A 19,310-nucleotide genomic window follows, 5' to 3' on the forward strand; every position below is an offset into this window, starting at 1 on the left:
TTGGACGGCAAGGAGATCCAATCAGTCCACCCTAAAGGAAATCAGTCCTGAATATTCATTGGAAGAACTGATGCTGAAGGTGAAACTGCAATACTTTGGCCACCTTATGTGTAGAGCTGACTCATTTGAAAAGACCCTGATGCTGGGAAAGATTGAAGGTGGAAGGAGAAGGGGACGACAGACAATGAGATGGTTGGATGGCATCACTGACTCAATGGATGTGAGTTTGAGTAAACTCCAGAAGTTGGTGATGGACAGAGAGGCCTAGGGTGCTGCAGTCCACAGGGTCACAAAGAGTCGGACATGACTGAGTGACTGAAGTGAACTGAAAGGAGATCAGTAAACTTTTAATGAAATCAAAAATAGTCTTTCAGCATATTAAAGATGTGTGCTTTGACAGTCATTGGAGCAGAGTCTAAAACCTATTTTTATTCTGACTTCAGAAAACAGGTCTATCATCCTTAAAAATAGAGTTCTGGCTTTGCTGGCCCAAGTGGAGAAGCCAGTCCTCCCAGGGTTGTTCTGTGGGCTCATGTGCATTTCAGCACATCCAGAACCTGCATGAAGTCTCGCTCACACCATACCTCCCTCACCCCCACACAGTGGCCACAGGAAGGATTAACAGGCATTCCTTGGCTTTTCAGATTTTAAATCAGAGACTCTTACAGTTGCAAGGCCACTGGGTTGGCTGAGCTGAAGCAGTCCTGTCCCCAAACCCCAGTTGCTCTCACTTCTCAAAGCCAGGGTTGCCTTTTCCTCCTGAGATTCTCACTCAGCGAGGGGACCCAGGCTGGGAGAAAGAGTAGAGAGAGAGTAGAAAGAAAATTCTCTTCCCCACTGGGGAGAAAGTGAATGAGAAGCCAACAGACCCTCACCAACACCCCTCCCCCTGCCGGGTGTCTATACCGACTATGCGATTGACTCTGCCGCAGAGGTCCATAGTACACACCATGTCTGTCCAGTCCTGGCTGGCCCCTGGCTACACCAATCCGGCAAAATAGTGTTAGCTTTCTTAGGAAAATGTTCACATGCTTATTTATGTGTGCTTTATAATTATTATCGGAGCACAGTTGACTTACAATTGTGTGTTAGTCAGGAGTACAGCAAAATGCTTCAGTAACACACTCACTCTTTTCCAGATTCTTTTCTCATGTGTGTTATCACACAGTATTGAGTATAGCTCCCTGTGCTTTAGAGTAGGTCCTTATTAGTTCTGTATTTTATATGTAACTGTATATTTTATAGGGTCTTCCCTGTAGCTCAAATGGTAAAGAATCTGCCTGCAGTGCAGCAGACCCGGGTTCAATCCCTGGGTCAGGAAGATCCCCTGGAGAAGGAAATGGAAACCCACTCTAGTATTCTTGCCTGGGAAATCCCATGGACAGAGGAGCCTGGCGGGCTATAGTCCATGCGGTTGCAAAGAGTCAGACATGACTGAGCGGTTAACACTCCACAGCGTGTATGTTAATCCCAATCTCCTAATGTATCGCTTCCCCTATGTTTCTCCTTTGGTAACCAAATCTTTGATTTTTATATCTGTGAGTCTGATTCAGTTTCATTGTTGTTGCTGTTCAGTCGCTTAGTCATGTATAACTCTTTGAGACCCCGTGGACGGCAGCACGGCAGGCTTCCTGTCCTTCACTATCTCCCAGAGTTTGCTTAAACTCATGTCCATTGAATCAGTGATGTGATCCAACCATCTTGTCTTCTGTTGCCCCCTTTTCTTCTTGCCCTCAATCTTTTCCAGCACCAGGGTCTTTTCCAATGAGTCAGTTCTTCACATCAGGTAGCCAAAGTATTGGATCTTCAGTTTCAGCATTGGAGCTTCCAATGAATATTCAGGGTTGATTTCCTTCAGGATTGACTGGTTTGATCTCCTTGCAGTCCACGGGGCTCTCAAGTCTTCTCCAAAACAGTTTGAAAGCATCAATTTTTTAGTGCTCAGTCTTCTTTATAGTCAAACTCTCACATCCATACATGACTACTGGAAAAACCATAGCTTTGACTAGACGGGCCTTTGTCAGCAAAGTAATGTCTCTGCTTTTTAACATGCTGTCTAGGTTTGTAAGAGCTTTTCTTCCAAGGAGCAAGCATCTTTCAGTTTCATGGCTGCAGTCACCATCTGCAGTGTTTTTGGAGCCCAAGAAAATAAAGTCTCTCACTATTTCCATTGTTTCCCTATCTATTTGCTATGAAGTAATGGGACCAGATGCCATGATCTTAGTTTTTTGAATGTTGAGTTTTAAGCCAACTTTTTCACTCTCCTCTTTCACTTTCATCAAGAGGCTTTTTAGTTCCTCTTCACTTTCTGTGATAAGGGTGGTGTCATCTGCATATCTGAGGTTATTGATATTTCTCCTGGCAGTCTTGATTCCATCTTGTGCTTCATCCAGCCTGGCATTTTGCATGATGTACTCTGCATGTAAGTTAAATAAGTATACAGCCTTGACATACTCCTTTCCCAATTTTGAACCAGTCCATTGTTCCATGTCCACTTCCAACTGTTGCTTCTTGATCTGCATACAGGTTTCTCAGGAGGCAGGTAAGATGGTCTGGTATTCCCATTTCTTTCAGAATTTTCTACAGTTTGTTGTGATCCACACAGTCAAAGGCTTTAGCATAGTCAATGGAGCAGAAGTTCTTTTGGAATTTCCTTGATTTTTCTATCATCCAATAGATATTGGCAATTTGATCTCTGGTTTCTCTGCCTTTTCTAAATCCAGCTTGTACATATGAAAGTTATCAGTTCACATACTGTTGAAGCCTAGCCTCAAGGATTTTGAGTGTTACCTTGCTGGCATGTGAAATGAGCCCAATTGCACAGTAGTTTGAACATTCTTTTGCATTGCCCTTGTTTGGAATTGGAATGAAAACTGATCTTTTCCAGTCCTGTGGCCACTGATGAGTTTTCCAAATTTGCTGGCATATGAATGCAGCACTTTCACGGTATCATCTTTTAAGATTTGAAATGGCTCCACTGGAATTCCATCACCTCCACTAACTTTGTTCATAGTAATGCTTCCTAAGGTCCACATGATTTCACATTCCACCATGTCTGGCTCTAGGTGAGTGACCATACCATTGTGGCTATCTGATTCATTAAGACCTTTGTGTACAGTTCTGTATATTCTTGCCACCTCTTCTTAATCTCTTCTGCTTCTATTAGGTCTTTGACATTTCTGTCCTTTATTGTATCTATTTTGCATTAAATGTTTCCTTGGTATCTCTAATTTCCTTGAAGGGATCTCTAGTCTTTCCTAGTCTATTTATTTACATTGTTCTCTTAAGAAGGCTTTCTTATTTCTCCTTGCTATTCTCTGGAACTCTACATTCAGATGGGTATATCTTTCCTTTTCTCCTTTGCCTGTCGCTTCTCTTCTTTTCTCAACTATTTGTAAGTGCTCCTCAGAAAACCATTTTGCCTTCTTGCATTTCTTTTTCTTGGGGATGGTTTTGCCCACCAGCTCCTGTACAATAGTGCAAACCTCCATCCATAGTTCTTGAGGCACTCTACCAGATCTAGTCCCTTGAATCTATTCATCACCTCCACTGTATAATCATAAGGGATCTGATTTAGGTCATACCTGAGTGGCCTAGTGGTTTTCCCTTTTTTCAATTTGAGCCTGAATTTTGCAATCAGGAGCTGATGATCTGAGTCACAGTCAGCTCCAAGTCTTGTTTTGCTGACTCTTTAGAGCGTCTCCATCTTTGGCTACAAAGAAATACAAGCAATCTGATCTCGGTATTGACCATCTGGTAATGTCCAAATGTAGAATTGCTTCTTGAGTGCTGGAAGACAGTGTTTGCTATGACCAGTGTGTTCTCTTGGCAAAACAGTTAGCGTTTGCCCTGCTTCATTTTGTACTCCCAGGCCAAATTTGCCTGTTACTCCAGGTATCTGTTGACTTCCTAATTTTGCATTCCAGTCCTCTATGATGAAAAGGACATCTTTTTTGGTTAATTCTAGGAGGTCTTGTAGGTCTTCATAGAAACATTCAACTTCAGTTTCTTTGACATTAGTGGTTCAGGCATAGACTTGGATTACTGTGATATTGAATGATTTGCCTTGGAAACAAACAGAATTATTCTGTCATTTTTGAGATTGCACCCAAGTACTGCATCCCCAAGTACTGTGGGGATCACAACAAACTGTGGAAAATTCTTAAAAGAGATGGGAATACAAGAGGACCTGAGCTGCCTCCTCAGAAATCTGTATGTAGGTCAGAAAGCAACAGTTAGAACTGGACATGGAACAACAGACTGGTTCCAAATTGGGAAAGGAGTATCTCAAGGCTTTATATTGTCACCCTGCTTATTTAACTTATATGCAGAGTACATCATGAGAAACACTAGGCTGGATGAATCGCAAGCTAGAATCAAGATTGCCAGGAGAAATATCAATAACCTCAGATATGCAGACGACACCACACTTATGGCAGAAAGGGAAGAGGAACTAAAGAGCCTCTTGATGAAAGTGAAAGAGGAGAGTGAAAAAGTTGGCTTAAAACTCAACATTGCAAAAACTAAGATCATGGCATCTTGTCCCATCACTTCATGGCAAACAGATGGGGAAACAGTGACAGACTTTATTTTGGGGAGCTCCAAAAACACTGCAGATAATGACTGCAGCCATGAAATTTAAAAAGTTATTCCTTCGAAGGAAAGTTATGACCAACCTAGGCAGCATATTAAAAAGCAGAGATATTACTTGGTCAACAAAGGTCCACCTAGTCAAAACTATGGTTTTTCCATTAGTCATGTATGGATGTGAGAGTTGGACTATAAAGAAAGTTGAGCACAAAAGAATTGATGCTTTTGAACTGTAGTGTTGGAGAAGACACTTGAGAGCCCGTTGGACAGCAAGGTGATCCAACCAGTCCATCCTAAAGGAAATCAGTCCTGAATATTCAACTGAAGCTTTATGCTGAAGCTGAAACTCCAATACTTTGGCCACCTGATTCAAAGAACTGACTCACTGGAAAAGACCCTGATACTGGGAAAGATTGAAGGTGGGAGAAGGGGACGACAGACAATGAGATGGTTGGATGGCATCACTGACTCAATGGACATGAGTTTGAGTAAACTCTGAGAGTTGGTGGTGGACAGGGAGGCCTGGTGTGCTGCAGTCCATAGGGTCGCAGAGTTGGACATGACTGAGTGACTGAACTGGACTGAACTGCATTTCAGACTCTCTTGTTGACTATGGGGCTACTCCATTCCTTCTAAGGTATTCTTTCCCACAGTAGTAGATACAATGGCCATCTGAATTAAATTCACCCATTCCAGTCCATTTTAGTTCACTGATTCCTAAAACGTCAATATTCACTCTTGCCATCTCCTGTTTGACTGCTTCCAATATTCCTTGATTCATGGACCTAACATTCCAGGCTCCTATGCAGTGTTTTTCTTTACAGCATCAGACTTTACTTCCATCACCAGTCACATCCACAACTGGGTGTCCTTTCCACTTGGGGTTATCCTCTTCATTCTTTCTGGAGCCATTTATCAGCTCTTCCCCTGTAGCATATTGGACACCTACTGACCTGGGGGGCTCATCTTTCAGTGTCATATCCTTTTTCCTTTTCATACTGTTCATGGGGTTCTCAAGGCAAGAATACTGACGTGATTTGCCATTCCCTTCTCCAGCAGACCATGTTTTGTCAGGCCCTGACTAGCAGGGCATGTCCTTCAGCTGCTCCCTGTAGCTGGATGACATACCTGGCGCCCTGGTTATCCCACTGCTGGTCCTCATTGAATGTATAAACCTTCATCAAGCTGTTGGATGTTGGTCAACATACTGCCCAGGGGCCAAGGCAGAGGCCCTGCTAGAGTTGCAGGGAAGGGGGTCCGGGGAAGGCTGGAGCCAATGTTGGAGGATGCCAGGAGCAGAGGGCACCCCAGCCTCATGGCTTCCACTGGCCACCCTGGGGCCCATCTGCCTGCCAGTTTCTTAGGATAAGTTCATTGGTGCCATATTTCAGGCTCCGGATATAAGTGATATCATGATATTTGTTTTTCTCTTTCTGACTTACTTCACTTAGTATGATAATCTCTAGGTCTATTCATGATGCTATAAATGGCATCATTTCATTCTTTCTTATGGCTGTAATATTCCACTGTGTATGTATGTGTGTGTATATATATATCACACCTTCTTTCTCCATTCCTCTGTCGATGACACTTAGGTTGCTTCCATGTCTTGGCTATTGTGAATAGTACTGCAATGAATATAGGGGTGCATGTTTCAACTTACAGTTTTGTCTGGATATATACCCAGGACTGAGACTGCTGGGTCACATGGTGACTCTATTTTTAGTATTTTAAGGAGCCTCCATACTGATCTCCATAGTGGCTGCACCAACACACATGTCCATCAACAGTGTAGGAGGGTTCCCTTGTCTCCACACCCTCTCCAGCATTTATTGTTTGTATACTTGTTGATGGTGGCCTTTCTGACTGGTGTGAGGTGATACTTCATTGTAGGTTTGATTTGCATTTCTCTAATAATTAGTGATGTTGAACACTTTTTCATATGCTTTTTGGCCATATGTCTTTGGAGTAATGTCTATTTAGATCTTCTATCCTTTTTCTGATTGGGATTTTGTGGTTGTTGCTTTTCTGATACTGAGCTGCACGAGCTCTTTGTAAATTTTGAAGCTTAATCCCTTGTCAGTTATTTCATTTGCAAACATTTTCTCCCACTTTGTGGGTTATCTTTTCACTGTTTATGGTTTCCTTCACTCTGCAAAAACCTTTAATTAGGCCCCATTTGTTTGTTCTTGTTTATATTCTCATACATCTAGGAGATGGATCAACACAGATACTGCTGTGATTTATATCAGAGTGTGTTACGCCTGTTTTCCTCCCGCTTTGTGGCATGTGGTCTCACACTTAGGTCTTCGATCCATTTTGAGTTTTTGTGCACAGTTAGAGTGCGCTCTACTTTCACTCTCTTACATGGAGCTGTCCACTTTCCCCAGCCCCACTTACTTGGAGACTGCCTTTTCTCCATTGTATATTCTTGCCTCCTTTGTCACAGATTAGTTACCCTAAGCACCTGGGGGTCTATCTCTGTACTGTCTATCCTGTTCCACTGACCTGTACTTCTTTTTGCACCAGGACCATATTGATTTCATCACTGTAGCTCTGTGTCGATCGTACAGCCGCAAGTGAGGGAGCCCGATTCCTTGGGCTGTTCTTCTCTGGGAGGTGGGAGGGAGGCTCAGGAGGGAGGGGACATGTGTGTGCCTATGCCTGATTCATGTTGATGGATGGCAGAAACCAATATTGGTTTGGGTTTGGGGGGTATTTTGTGTTTCGACACAAATTTTAAAATGTTTTGTTCTGGTTCTGTGAAAAATGCCATTGGTTATCGAGCGCTTTTGAATCATAAAGGTGATGAAGTGGTTGCAGACGTGTGTCATCTTGCACAGAGGAAGCCATGAGCCAAGTAGGCTGCTGTCCTCGGGCTTCTGCCTGGCTTCTCATGAGCATCACAGCTGAGGGTGAACACGCGGACACATTTCTGGGGAGTAGGGGCATGTTCTTTGCTAGTAAATAGGTTAAGTTCTCCCAAGGGTAGAACTGGGACATCGCCACTGGAATTATATGGTGTTAAAGAGCAGAATTTGTGTAGTGGGGTTATTGTAAAAAGTTTCATGTATTTTGCCACAATTTTTCATTATTCTTTACTAGTGTATAGTTTTTTTATAGTTTAATTGGAGGATAATTACAATGTTGTATTGGTTTCTGCCATCTAACATGAATCAGCCCCAGGTATACATATGTCCCCTCCCTCTTAAACCTCCATCCCACCTCCCACCCCTCTAGGTGGTCACAGAGCACTGGATTTGAGCTTTCTGTGTCAAACAGCAAATTCTCATATGTAAAAGAGATAGCTAGTGGGAATTTTTTTAAATTAGCCAATGGGACATTTTTTTTTTTTTTGCTTAATTTTATTAAAAAGTATAGCTGACTGCCATTTATTAATTTTTGCTGCACAACAGTGCTTCAGTTATATTTCTTCATATTCTTGTTGAATACAGTTCCTTGTGTTGTACAGTAGGACCTCGTTTATATATTCTGTATAAAAGTTTCCGTCCACTAACCCCAAGCTCTGTCCCTCCCCCTCATCACTGCCAACCACAAGTCAGTGTGTCTGTGAGTCTCATTCTGCTTTGGTGACAAGTTCATTTGTGTCATATTTTAGATTTCACACATAACTGGTATCATATGGTATTTATCTTTCTCTAACTTTACTTAGTGCAGTAATCTCTAGGCTCATCCATGTTGCTGCAAATGGCCTTATTTCCTTCCTTTTCTATGACTAATGTCCCACTGTGGGTGCATATATAAATATATATATATATTATCACACCTTCTTATCCATGTATCTGTTGATGGACACTTAGGCTGCTTCCATGTCTTGGCTGTTGTGAATACTGCTATGACTATAGGGGTACGTGGATCTCTTCAAAGAGCTTTGTTTGGATACATGCCCAGGAGTGGGACTGCAGGATATTGAAAGCCCTATTTTAGTGTTTTAAGGAATCTCCGCACTGTTCTCCATAGTGGCTGCCCTAATGTACGCTCCCAACAGTGTAGGAGGGTTCCCTTCTCTCCATGCTGAGCAGGGTCATCGTTGATCCCAAGCAGTACTAGGGCCAAGGGACCAGCGTTGTGGTGAGAAGCGGATACATCCCATCCAAAGTCCCCGAGCTGCCCCCACACATCCCACACCCCTGGCCCACAAATGGGTTGACTGAATCAAAGGCACAATCAAAAAATCTGTTCCATCCACAGTTATTTTTGAACTTGTGGTTTATATCTTGCCCACTTTATATAAAAAAGATTCAAGACAGTTTACAATAGGACCATTAATTTAAAAAAGATAATGAAAAGTACAAATATTTTTAAAATAGGTCAAAACCATTGAGAATGAAGGAGACATATATTGGATGATTTAATTACAGAAATGAAAAATAAATTCCGCTCTAAGCTTCCTGGCAACAAAGGCCCAAGAGGGAAGTCTTCATCATCTGAAGATGGAAACACCAGCTCACCTGGCAGGGAGATGCACGCCTGACACCAAATTCTAGGACAAACATGCTTTCTTCTAAACAGCCAGGAGTTCTGCTTTCACTTTTGAAAGGCAGGCTGGTATCCAGATGTTTTTAAATCTTATCAACATGCTTAAAAGGTAAGGAGACACTTCACTGAATCAAGCACATGGAATCCTAACTCTCTAGCTCTAACCAAAGATAAAAACAAAAGCGGTCTTCTGCTTTTCCAGGATTTCTTTCCTGGAAACAGCTACCTGCTAGTAAAACTGAACGCTAGGTCTCTGGAAACATCAGGTAGCCCCAAATGCTGAAAGAGTCATAGCAACTAACGATGATCAGAAGGAAACGAAGGAAAGAATGTCCTAACCGCAGGGCACAGCTCAGCATCCAGAGCATCTGGTTGAGTTTCGATGCTTCTACCTGAGTGACAGAAGTGGGCACGGTGCTGTTCCCCGTCGGGTCCTCAGGACGCCCTTACCAAACGAAGAGCAGGGTGAAACCCTCCACCCCAGGCCAGGGGGCTTCACATCCGACAGTAATTGTAATAATGAGATTCTAGCTGTAGGGGGTGGGCAGGCGGCGGTGCCCTGGAGACTTAAACTGTGATCTGTTGATTTTCTCTGAAGAAAGGTCTCTGGTGGGAGGCACAGATCTCTGGAAACATCCGGAAGACCTGATCTGGTGGGGGCTCCTCGGGGGCCTGCATCAAGGAGCCGGGGCCACAGCCCTTCCCTGCTTCTTCTACCAGCTGCCGGACATACAGCTGCTCCACCTGGGACATCAGCACACGAGTCAGAGACGAAGTGGGCGGGGGGGGGGGGGGGGGGGCCCCTCTCTGCATATCCAGTCCAAAGCTGTCACCCAGAACCTCCGAGACCCCCAGAGAGCATGCTACACCCTCCCAGCAGTGTCCCAGGCTGGCAAGCCGGGGCCCCCAATTCCACCCATAGGGTTCACTTCTGACTAGAGCTCACCAGGGCTGGGGAAGCCCTGATCTGTCGCCTAGACCTTACGGACTCTTTCTGAAAAGGTGGTTTTGAGTTTTTAAAAACTAAGAGTGGAAACCACGTAGATTTTGAGAGTCCCAGAATCTGAGAAGATAGTTCAGAGGTGAGGAGGATCCTCTTGCCCACTTGGGGTCTCAGCCAGGCCTGCTCACACGTGAGTCCCCGTCCCCTGCCCTGCTCACCTGGACGAGGATGAGCTTGGAGCGCAGCGGGGTCGTGTCCGGAAACTCCTCTCCGAAGCACAGCACCACCCTGCTGTCGGGCAGCCGGCTCTGGCTGTTGTAGAACTGCTGCAGCTCTGTGGATGGGGCAGGGGTTGGGGGAGGCGAGGCAGTTTGGTGAAGCCCGGCTACCCACCCCCTGAGCCAGCTCTTGCACCTACACCCGCCCACCCTCCCAGGTCCCTTCTCTAGAAAGCTCCCTAGGAGGCGTCTGGCGGCCGCTGCTGCTACAGAGAGGAGATTCGGGCTCTGGGGACTGGCCGGCAGCCTCAGGACCCCAGTGAGTGATAATCCGGCCTGAGCTTCCAGGGGGAGCTCCCGCAGTGGGAGCCTAACCAGCCCCCTCATGGACAGCGGCAGCCCCGGGCAGTGCTCCCACGCTACGTGTGCAAGGTCAGCGTGTCTCAGGATGTGGACACAGCCCCTGGGGGCCTTGTTGCCAAGATGTGGGTTCTGACCCCACAGGTCTGAGGCGGGGCCTGAGACTTCCTCCCAGCTCCCCGGGGAGGGGACAGCCCACAGTAGCAGGTGAGGCACTCAGTGCCTTGATCCTCCCCCAGCGGCGCCCACTCCAGACATGGAGGTCGGGAAGGAGGGGCCTGGATGGCTTGGGGAGAACCGGCAGGGCTCAAAGGCAGGGGCACCCCAGCCTGCCACCCCGGACACAGACAGGAGGGAGATGTGTGGGCACTGACCTCGGAAGAACTGGCTGGTGTCGAAGACCCTGACCACCTCGTCGCGCTCCAGCTTGTTGGGCCGGTCGCGGGCGGGCGCAGCATTCCCGCTGTAGAACACGCGGCCCTGGCACAGCCGCTTGACCAGCACGCCCTGCCTGCTGCTATGCAGGAGGACACCGCGCTCCAGGTGCCCAAACAGCTTCCGCGTCACCTGCCGCTGCCGCTCACTGGGGATGGCGTCGGCCGGCGGGAAGCGCACCAGCTCCAGGCCCTCAGGCCCGTACAGCTTCCCGCCTGGAAGGCCAGGCTGGCCCAGCGACAGGCGGCAGCCCTCGGGGCACGTGGTGGTGGTCTGGCCCACCAGCTTGCCCCCGTAGTAGAAGCTGATGACCATCTGGGAGAAGGCTGTGGGGAGACGGGGACAGTCAGGGGCCATGGGGGGCAGGGGGGTGCCATCCCTGCTGTGCCCACATGTCCCTAGTCTGCCTTCCCAGGAGGATGGGAGGGGTGACCCTCGGTGCACCTGGGGCCTCTTCACTTTCTGGGGAAGTTCACGCACCCCTTCTAGAACTAATGTTTTTATAAGCATGAATAAATACTGAGCATCACCAAGGAAGCTAGTGAGTCAAAGTAGTAGTACTGTGGTACCCCCCACCCCACTTCTGTCTCTTAACTGCTATAATTTACAAGTCACAGCTGAGGGTCAACCATGTTAATTCCTTAGGAAAACAGCTCCACCTCACAGGCACTGCTACACCATTGATTTACACAGCACACAATGGTAGACCATAACGTGTACACATGTATATACATATATATATAAATGTATATATGTATGTGCGCACACACACACACACACACACACACACATAGAGTACTGCCCACATTCACAATGTAAGGAAATGCTAGATGTGATTTCTAGGTTAGGGAAAGCAAAGATGTAATCTGCTTCCTGACAAATTCACAGTCACTTTGGAGTTTCCTGAATTTCCAATTAAGAACTCAAACCTTTCATCCAAACCTATTCTTGGGAAGAAGTCTGAAAAGTACTCAACGTAAGTCAATGTTTCCCAAAACGTGCCACACGTAAGATTACCAGGGTGGGTTGGGGTGGGGGGAGTGGAGACAGCATTTAATAAATGAAAAGATCATCCCCACTCTCCGCATTCTCTCAGTGTCTGGTCACCTCAGGAAGAAAGCCCCAGTGCGGTGCTGAGGGATCTCAACGATGCTGCCCACCTCCCTCAGACCAGACAGGCCGTGAGCCGTGGCTGCGGACACCGCAGGGTCTGGGCTCCACTGAATCTGCTGTGGCCTCTGCCTTCCTACTTAGAGCAAGCAGAACTGGTTCCGTTTTACAGGCAACGATGGATGGTCTCCACTTAAGTTTAAATTGTAAAAGTGAGACTGACTGACAGAAAACTCAAGACATTGATGATAGCCTAGGCAACACCCTGATGTGGAAACAGATGGCAAAGGAGGGGCCTCAAGTGACTAAGATTGGGGCACCTCTGCAGTGGGAGTGAACAGAGCATCAGATCCTAGGGACCCCCCTTCCCCAGAGGGACCTGCATGTTAAGACCGGTATTATTATAATACACAGTACCACCCAGCATCTGCTACAAGGACCACACACACACTACTGATGGGCCTGGGGCCCAGCCCCGCCGAGGGCTACCTGTGGAGCCACACCAGCCGCGAATGGCCTGACTCCGCTGTGCCCCCAAGCATGCGCGGTGTACCAACCACCTGCCCCACTGTCGGGGGCGGCCCCACGGGCAGCCACCTGCCAGGCCCGAGTGGGCCCTCGCGCTGGGCTCTGTGCACGGAACCCCTGCTCGGACGGTGAGGCTGCCCGCTGCAGCTGCAGGCGCCATCTTCCCCACGCTGGAGCTCAGCGGGGTCCGGGATCACACACTGTTGGGGTCTTCGGGTGCCCTGGTCCACCTCATTTACTTGACTTTCAGGGACACTGACCCCTGGGGCTCCACACCCACGTCTCATCCCCCTCCCCCCAGGCCCCGTCTGCACACCTGACACCCCCTCCCCTCCAGGGCAGCGCCGACCTTTGTCCCGAGTGAACAGAACAGTTGGATCAACTGTCACCACTCTGCCCCTTGGCCCTGTCATCACCGCCTTATCTCACACCAGTGCCTCTGACCGTGTGAACATCTGTGCTCCGGAGAGGCCGGGGCAGGGGGAAGGGCGTGCAGGCCCAGAAGGGCCTGAGCGAGGACGTGCACCCGCCCCCGCCCCACAGAGGGGCCCCCGAGGAGAAGCGCCTCAGCATGGCCCCCAGGGAGCCCACCACAGCCCTGCCCTGCTCCCGGAGGACGGCCCTGCGGGGGGACAGTCTGACCACGGTGGCGGCGCAAAGACGCCAGGAGCAGGGACCTGGGACCTGGCTTCCTGACGTGGGGGCCCAGCCAGGGGTTGGGGCAGGGGGTCCCCTGCTCTGTGCCCCAGGCTCCCCGCCAGCAAAGCAGAGACGACGGCCCCGCCAGGCGGCTGAGGGCCGTGAGACTATGTGTGTGTGTCTGGCATGAGTGAGCACTGGGTCAGCGGTGGTTCCATGAACTGGGATGACACGGAGCTGACAGCCGAGTCCCGTCACAGACCTGCTCTCAGCTGTGCCAGATGCGTGCCCCGGCCTCGCTCACCAAGTCCTCGCACCCACCCGAGGACGAGGCCATCACGCCAGCCTCCAGGCAGGAGACGGGCTCGCCCTGACCACACAACTGCCAGGTGGGGACCTGGCCCCAGCCCTCCCCAGCAGGCCGCCCCGCGTCCGCCACACCGTCTGCTCCAGACGTCACCCGTGACCCCAGCGACCGCACGGACATGGCGCACGCCAGCACACAGGCGCGTGTGGACCCACCAGCAGAGTGGGGTGCTGTGAACACGCGTGTGCTGCCCACGTTTTGTATGGAAGGTTTCACACAGAAATCCAGACCCCTCGTCTCTAGAAAATGTGGGGGAAGCAAGCCCAGCTGTGTCTGTTTCCACAGGGCCACCAAGAGGCGCGGGGCCCCCACTCTCCACTGCGCCCTGCCCACCTCGCTCGACGCCTCCTCCCTGCAGGGCTGAGGACAGGGGACCCCGACGACCTGTTTACCAAGCAGGGCGTGTGTGTGAACCCAGCAGAGGGACCGAAGTCCACCACCTCCACAGGAGCGGGGGCGGACTTTCCTGGCTGGGCCATCGCCATGGGTCTCCCCACATGCTGGACGGCTCCGGCACCACCCGGGGCACTTCCTCCCCAGGCTGTCTTCTCGCCCCCAGACCCCCAGCCCTGTGCCTACGACTCCCCCGCCCGGGAAGCACCAATCAGCAGGCTACCCTGGATGCGGCCTCTGGTGGGCACAGATGCCCAGGTCTGAACCCCCAACCCCGCTTCCCCGGCTGTGGGACCCCTGGCAGAAGACTGAACCTCTAAGCCTGGTTCCTCCTGTGACGCTGAGTCCTGACCGCCCCCAACTCACAGGCTGCTGGCAATGGCGATGAGCTCTGAGGACAGGGGGTCATTTCCCTTATCCTCCTGCCTGGGGAGACCCAGCTCCACTCCCCCAAATACACTCGTCTGGTGAGGGCCATGGTCGAGACTCTGCCCTCCAAGCCCCGTTCCCTCCGCTGCACCGGAAGCCCGAGACCCGCAGCCCTGACGTCCCGTGGTCCGTCTGGAGGAGCCAGGCTGCTTGCTTCTCACAGAGCCTGGCAGCTGCTGGGGAAGACAGCGCCTTCCTCTGCCCTGAAGATGCCACCACTAAGCCTGAGTGTGAATCCTGGAGGCCACAGTCCACAACCCCAGCACAACTAGACAACCACGCGGCACAGGCCACCTCTGCCCACGGGGATGGGAGCAGACGGGATGGCCCAGGGCCGCAGCCCAGCCAGGGTACCTGGGTTCTCTAAGCCTGTGCTGGGGGAGCAGTAGCAGCACCTGCCCAGAGGTGGCGCAGTGATGGGCAGCGTGGATCCCGGCGCCCAGCTGGACACCGCATACGGTGACATCCACCACCGCCATTTCCAGTGTCATCATCGTAAGTGTGGGAGACCGTGTGTCAGTACACCAGCGACGGGCTAGAAAGCTGCAGTAACACACCAGCCCTCAAGGCGCTGCTGAAGGGGCTGTCATGACTGTTTCGACTTCACGGAGGAGGAGCCCGAGGCGCCAACGCTTCGCTCAGTCCACCTGGGCTCACCGAGTCCCCACACCCTTCCTCCTGCAGGATCTCGCCTGTTGTGAGCTCTGTGGCTCTGTCTGTGGGTCTGACCCAAGAACAGGCCCTGAGAGGCCAGTCGCTCACTCCCCAACAGTGAGGAGGAGCCAGGCTCCCCACCTCCGACACCAGATAGCGCTCATTCACAACCCTTGGGGCCCCCACTGGTCCTGAGAGCTCTGTCTTCAAAGAACGCGCAGCCCCATTCCCCCCATGCCCCCACCCTGTCCCGAGCCCCCCTACCTGAGTGGTGGGCGTCGTAGGCGCTATACCCTGGCACCAGTGGCAGGCCTGGCAAAGCAAGCAAGCAGCGTCAGACGCAGCCCCGCGTTCCTCCAGGTTCCTCTAGGGGCCCCGCACGCTCCCCGGGCCCTGCCATAGGCCTCCTCTGTGCTGAGTGTTCTCCCCTCCAGCACAGCAACCAGGTTTCAGAAAACCGGACCACAACCCACCCGGCGTGGAGGAGACTCCCTCTGTCCTGTGGGACTGCAGACGGGTGACACGGTGGGGCCACACTTCCTTCCCACCCGGGGGTGTCTGCTCCGAAACCACTGCTGGACTGCGGCCCCCACCCCACCCTGATCTCAGAGGGGAGCCTGGGGCTCGAGGGTTCCCCGGGCATGTTGCTGTAGCTCAAGGAGTCAGGGCAACACCAGGCCCCGAAGCCTGGCCACCTCAGGCCGCTGGGTCAGCGGTCACCTCCCGGTCTACAACGGGGGACGGAAAGGTGAGGGAGGAGGCAGAGGGGCCCATGCCCGCAGGAGGACGGTCGCTTCAAGGAGCAGGACGGGGCATCAGAGCTAACGAGAGGACGGAGGCCACAGTCCAGCCTCACAACCCTGGGAGCGGGTCCCGGTGTCTCTGCTTTATATCCAGTAAAAGGGGGCTCAAGGAAGGCATGCAGCCCCCCGGCACAGGCTTCAAATCCAGGCTCTGTGCCCTCTCCGTCTCAGACACGCTGGGTCATCCCCGACTCCGAGGCCTCAATGTCACAAGAGACTGACCTGACGGACCTACAGCCCCCATGGCCGAGAGCCACGACCTCCCTGTGGTCCCCTGCTCCTCCGTCCACTCTCCCCAGGAGCCCAGTGGGGAGCGCCACCTCCTATAGGACACAGTGCCTTCCAGGGGACAGTAGCAAGCGGAGGCCTAGCTGTGGCCAGGCTCTGCCCGTGGGGTCTGAAGCCACAACAGTTCTCTGGGCGCAGTCACCTTCAGGAAAACAGGAATCACGGCTGCCCCACTGCCCGCCCACCCCCAGCAGCAAAGCATGAAGACAGATGACCGTCAGGGCACATCTGCCCCACGGCGCAGGGCTCCTGCCCTCACCTGCACTGGGTTGCTGCATCCACCAGTCTGGGAGGAGCTGGCTCCGGCAGGCCTCAGGCGGCGAGGGGCTCCTCTTGACCATCCCCATGTAGTCATCCACGGGAGGCTGCGAGAGGAGAGCGCGGCTGTCACTGGGCTTCCAGTCTTAACTAGACCCACACCATCACCTCCATTGCACAAGAGGAAGGGAAGACCCAAGACGATAAACCCACCAGACTGAGCGATCACAGCATGTGACCAAACCACTAGCCTCCGTGGGGCCCTCACCGGCTCACGGGCCTTTTACAAGGAACTGCCTGCAGCAACAGCCATGAGCCTAGTCACCGGCTGCCCTGATGCTCCGGGCGGAGCCTGCAGTGATGCTGGACAGTCTGCCACACTCCAGCCGCCCCCCAGAGACGTGATGGCTGTCACCTCCAGGAAGGACAGCCCAGAGGAGGCTGCACTTGGTTACCTGCCTCCTCTGCCTTCAAGGTTCTCCAGAAGGTTCTGTCACTGCCCTGCAGGTTCTGAGAACTGCTAGACCACCTACACCACCTTCTACAAAAGCTGCATGGGATTACTTTAGCTAGGCAGTGTCAGCCTTGCAATGGCCATAGAAAGAGAGCTAAGGAGCTAAAGGCAGCTATAATTAGTATTCAAAACCCATGTGTTTTACTTAAGGAGACCCCGGGAAGCCTTTCCTTACAGCCTGTGAACTGCGATCTTACACACAGTCCTAAGACGACTGGTTAAACAGCTCTGCAGCTTCTTGAGAACTAAGACCTCACTCATACGACAGGGACCAAGCTGCGTGAGGGCTGGTGGGTAATCCGTGTCATGAACCCAACCCACAGCAGCCAGGGAAGCTTATTATTATTTTTCTTCCCCCACTGCAGCCTGCCTAAAAAAGGCCAGGTGATATATGGTGCCATCGAAAGTGTTCAAGACTTGATGAGTCTTGAGCCAGGGTTGGGGGGACTCGGTGGATGCACAGAGGCAGCTGGGCCCCAGCGCTCGGGACGAAGGACGGAATATGAGGTGCAGGCACCGACAAGCGGGCGAGGCCAGGCCCTCCCGTCCCATCCTGGCTGGAGTGACAGCCCAAGCGGGGCACTCAGGAGGTGCCGCTCTCCCCTCGACACCCTGGACACGCCGCCCCACTCACCTCCTTGATCAGCTCGTCGATCTCGGAGCGCCCACACTCCATCTCCACGGCCTCACTCACACAGCCCGGGGCCGCCACACCTAATTTGCCTAGGGAAAAACAGACAAGCACGTGATAGACGGCACTGAGGTGTCACAGACGTCACCAAGGCCACAGGCAGCAGTTTCCTAAGGCTAGGCTGAAAGAAACAGAAGTCAGTCTGTGTCTTTCTCTGGTTGGGGAAAGGCCGAGCATGGGTCTTTCCATGCTGCTCCGGTCATCTGACCAGCAGGCTCTAAGAGCAGCTGGCCGATGCTGTGCCCAGCACCCAGAGGGCCGAGGCAGGGCTTCCGTCTCTTCCTTCTGTCTGCCGAGATCTAAAGTGAGCTCATATCCGGTTTGCTCCACACCCAGCAGGGCTCATAGTTAAAAGCTGGGGCATCTGAAGACACGCAAAGATTTCCTGGCAAATATGTGTGCAGGTTGGAGTCTTTTTTTAAAGTCAATGGGCAGGAAATCCCTTTTTGGCCTTTCCAAATATACACGTGTGCATCTGTGTGCACACACGCAGAGCACCATAGGCTCAAGGGTGCCCAGGCTGGAAACCACCAGCAGCAGGAACCTTCTACAGGCGCACCAGTGTTCCCATGACAACCACTCTGGACCGGGCTAGTTTCTCCCTCCATCACCAGGCCGCTTCCTGGGCCAGAAACTCGCCTCATTACACCCGTCCATGTGAAACGTATTATGACCAACAAACACTGGTTTTCTGGAATTTGGCGGTCCTAGTCATCTGGAGAATCAACCCATTGTTTCACCAGGGCTGAACTTTTTTGATTCCATTTTGACAGATTCGGGAATTCACTTGGAAGCTGCTGACGGGGGAAGTAGGGGGCAGGTGGGGCACCCCTAGGGCAGCCAGCAAACCACTGGGGTAGAGAGGAGAGCGCGCCCACCTAGACATTATGCAAATGCACGGCTCCCCAGCCCCTGAGAACCCTGCTTCTGTAACATCCACCCTGCAGGTGATGCTAGCTGCACTCTGGGCTATAAACACACCAGGGTCACCTGCCCAGTCGAGCCTGGCTGACCCTGGGGGCGGGGGATTAGAGAAACTTCCCTATTCCGTCAAGTCACAGTTTACTCTGTGATGATGAAAAATGATCCCAAACTGGTGAATAAACTGGGAAGAGAGCCTCCCAGAGTCTTCGCTGAGAGGTGTCCCCCTGAGAGGAGGCCAGCGGATCCCCCAGGGGAAGGTCAGTCTGTCTGACTTACTGCTGATTATCGATGAGGGTTCAGACTCAGTAGAGCTGGATGTTAATTTACAGACAAGTAAGCTACAAATGATCAGTAGAAGAGATCACCGCCAACCAGGGCCCAGCAGGATACGCAGTTTCGGCTCCACCTCCAGCCTGTCACTAACTGTGGGCTGCAGCATCGCGTGTTGTCCAGCAAGACTTCTGGCCACGTGGGCGCCCTCGTTAACTGGCTCAGCACCTCTCTTACCCAGGCTCCCTGGATACTGGGTTGGCGAAAACGTTCGTTTGGGCTTTTCCATACGATCTCGTGGGGAAACCCGAAAGAACTTTTTGATCAACCCAGTATTTGTGACAGTCTCAATTTTTAACTTTGTAAAAACTACACATCAACATTTCCAACCTCCCT

General features: G+C 51.5%; 1 protein-coding gene across 3 annotated transcripts in view; it reads right to left on the reverse strand.

Annotated features, from left to right (window-relative positions):
• Positions 1-8,802: 8,802 nt before the first annotated feature.
• Positions 8,803-19,310, reverse strand: part of IRF8 (interferon regulatory factor 8) — a 49,080-nt gene continuing 38,572 nt past the window's right edge. For 2 of the 3 annotated variants that reach the window (XM_070451434.1, XM_020899846.2), the window contains exons 4-9: positions 17,664-17,752; positions 16,517-16,622; positions 15,431-15,478; positions 10,986-11,372; positions 10,252-10,367; positions 8,803-9,834 (exon numbers count right to left, since the gene is read on the reverse strand). In XM_070451434.1, the coding sequence (XP_070307535.1) occupies positions 9,658-9,834; positions 10,252-10,367; positions 10,986-11,372; positions 15,431-15,478; positions 16,517-16,622; positions 17,664-17,752 (923 nt within the window). In that variant the 3' untranslated portion in view covers positions 8,803-9,657. The remainder of the gene's footprint in view (positions 9,835-10,251; positions 10,368-10,985; positions 11,373-15,430; positions 15,479-16,516; positions 16,623-17,663; positions 17,753-19,310) is intronic. The other variant, XM_070451435.1, reaches the window with a different exon arrangement.

Source organism: Odocoileus virginianus, chromosome 20 (assembly GCF_023699985.2).
Source record: "Odocoileus virginianus isolate 20LAN1187 ecotype Illinois chromosome 20, Ovbor_1.2, whole genome shotgun sequence".
NCBI classification, from domain to species: Eukaryota; Metazoa; Chordata; class Mammalia; order Artiodactyla; family Cervidae; genus Odocoileus; species Odocoileus virginianus.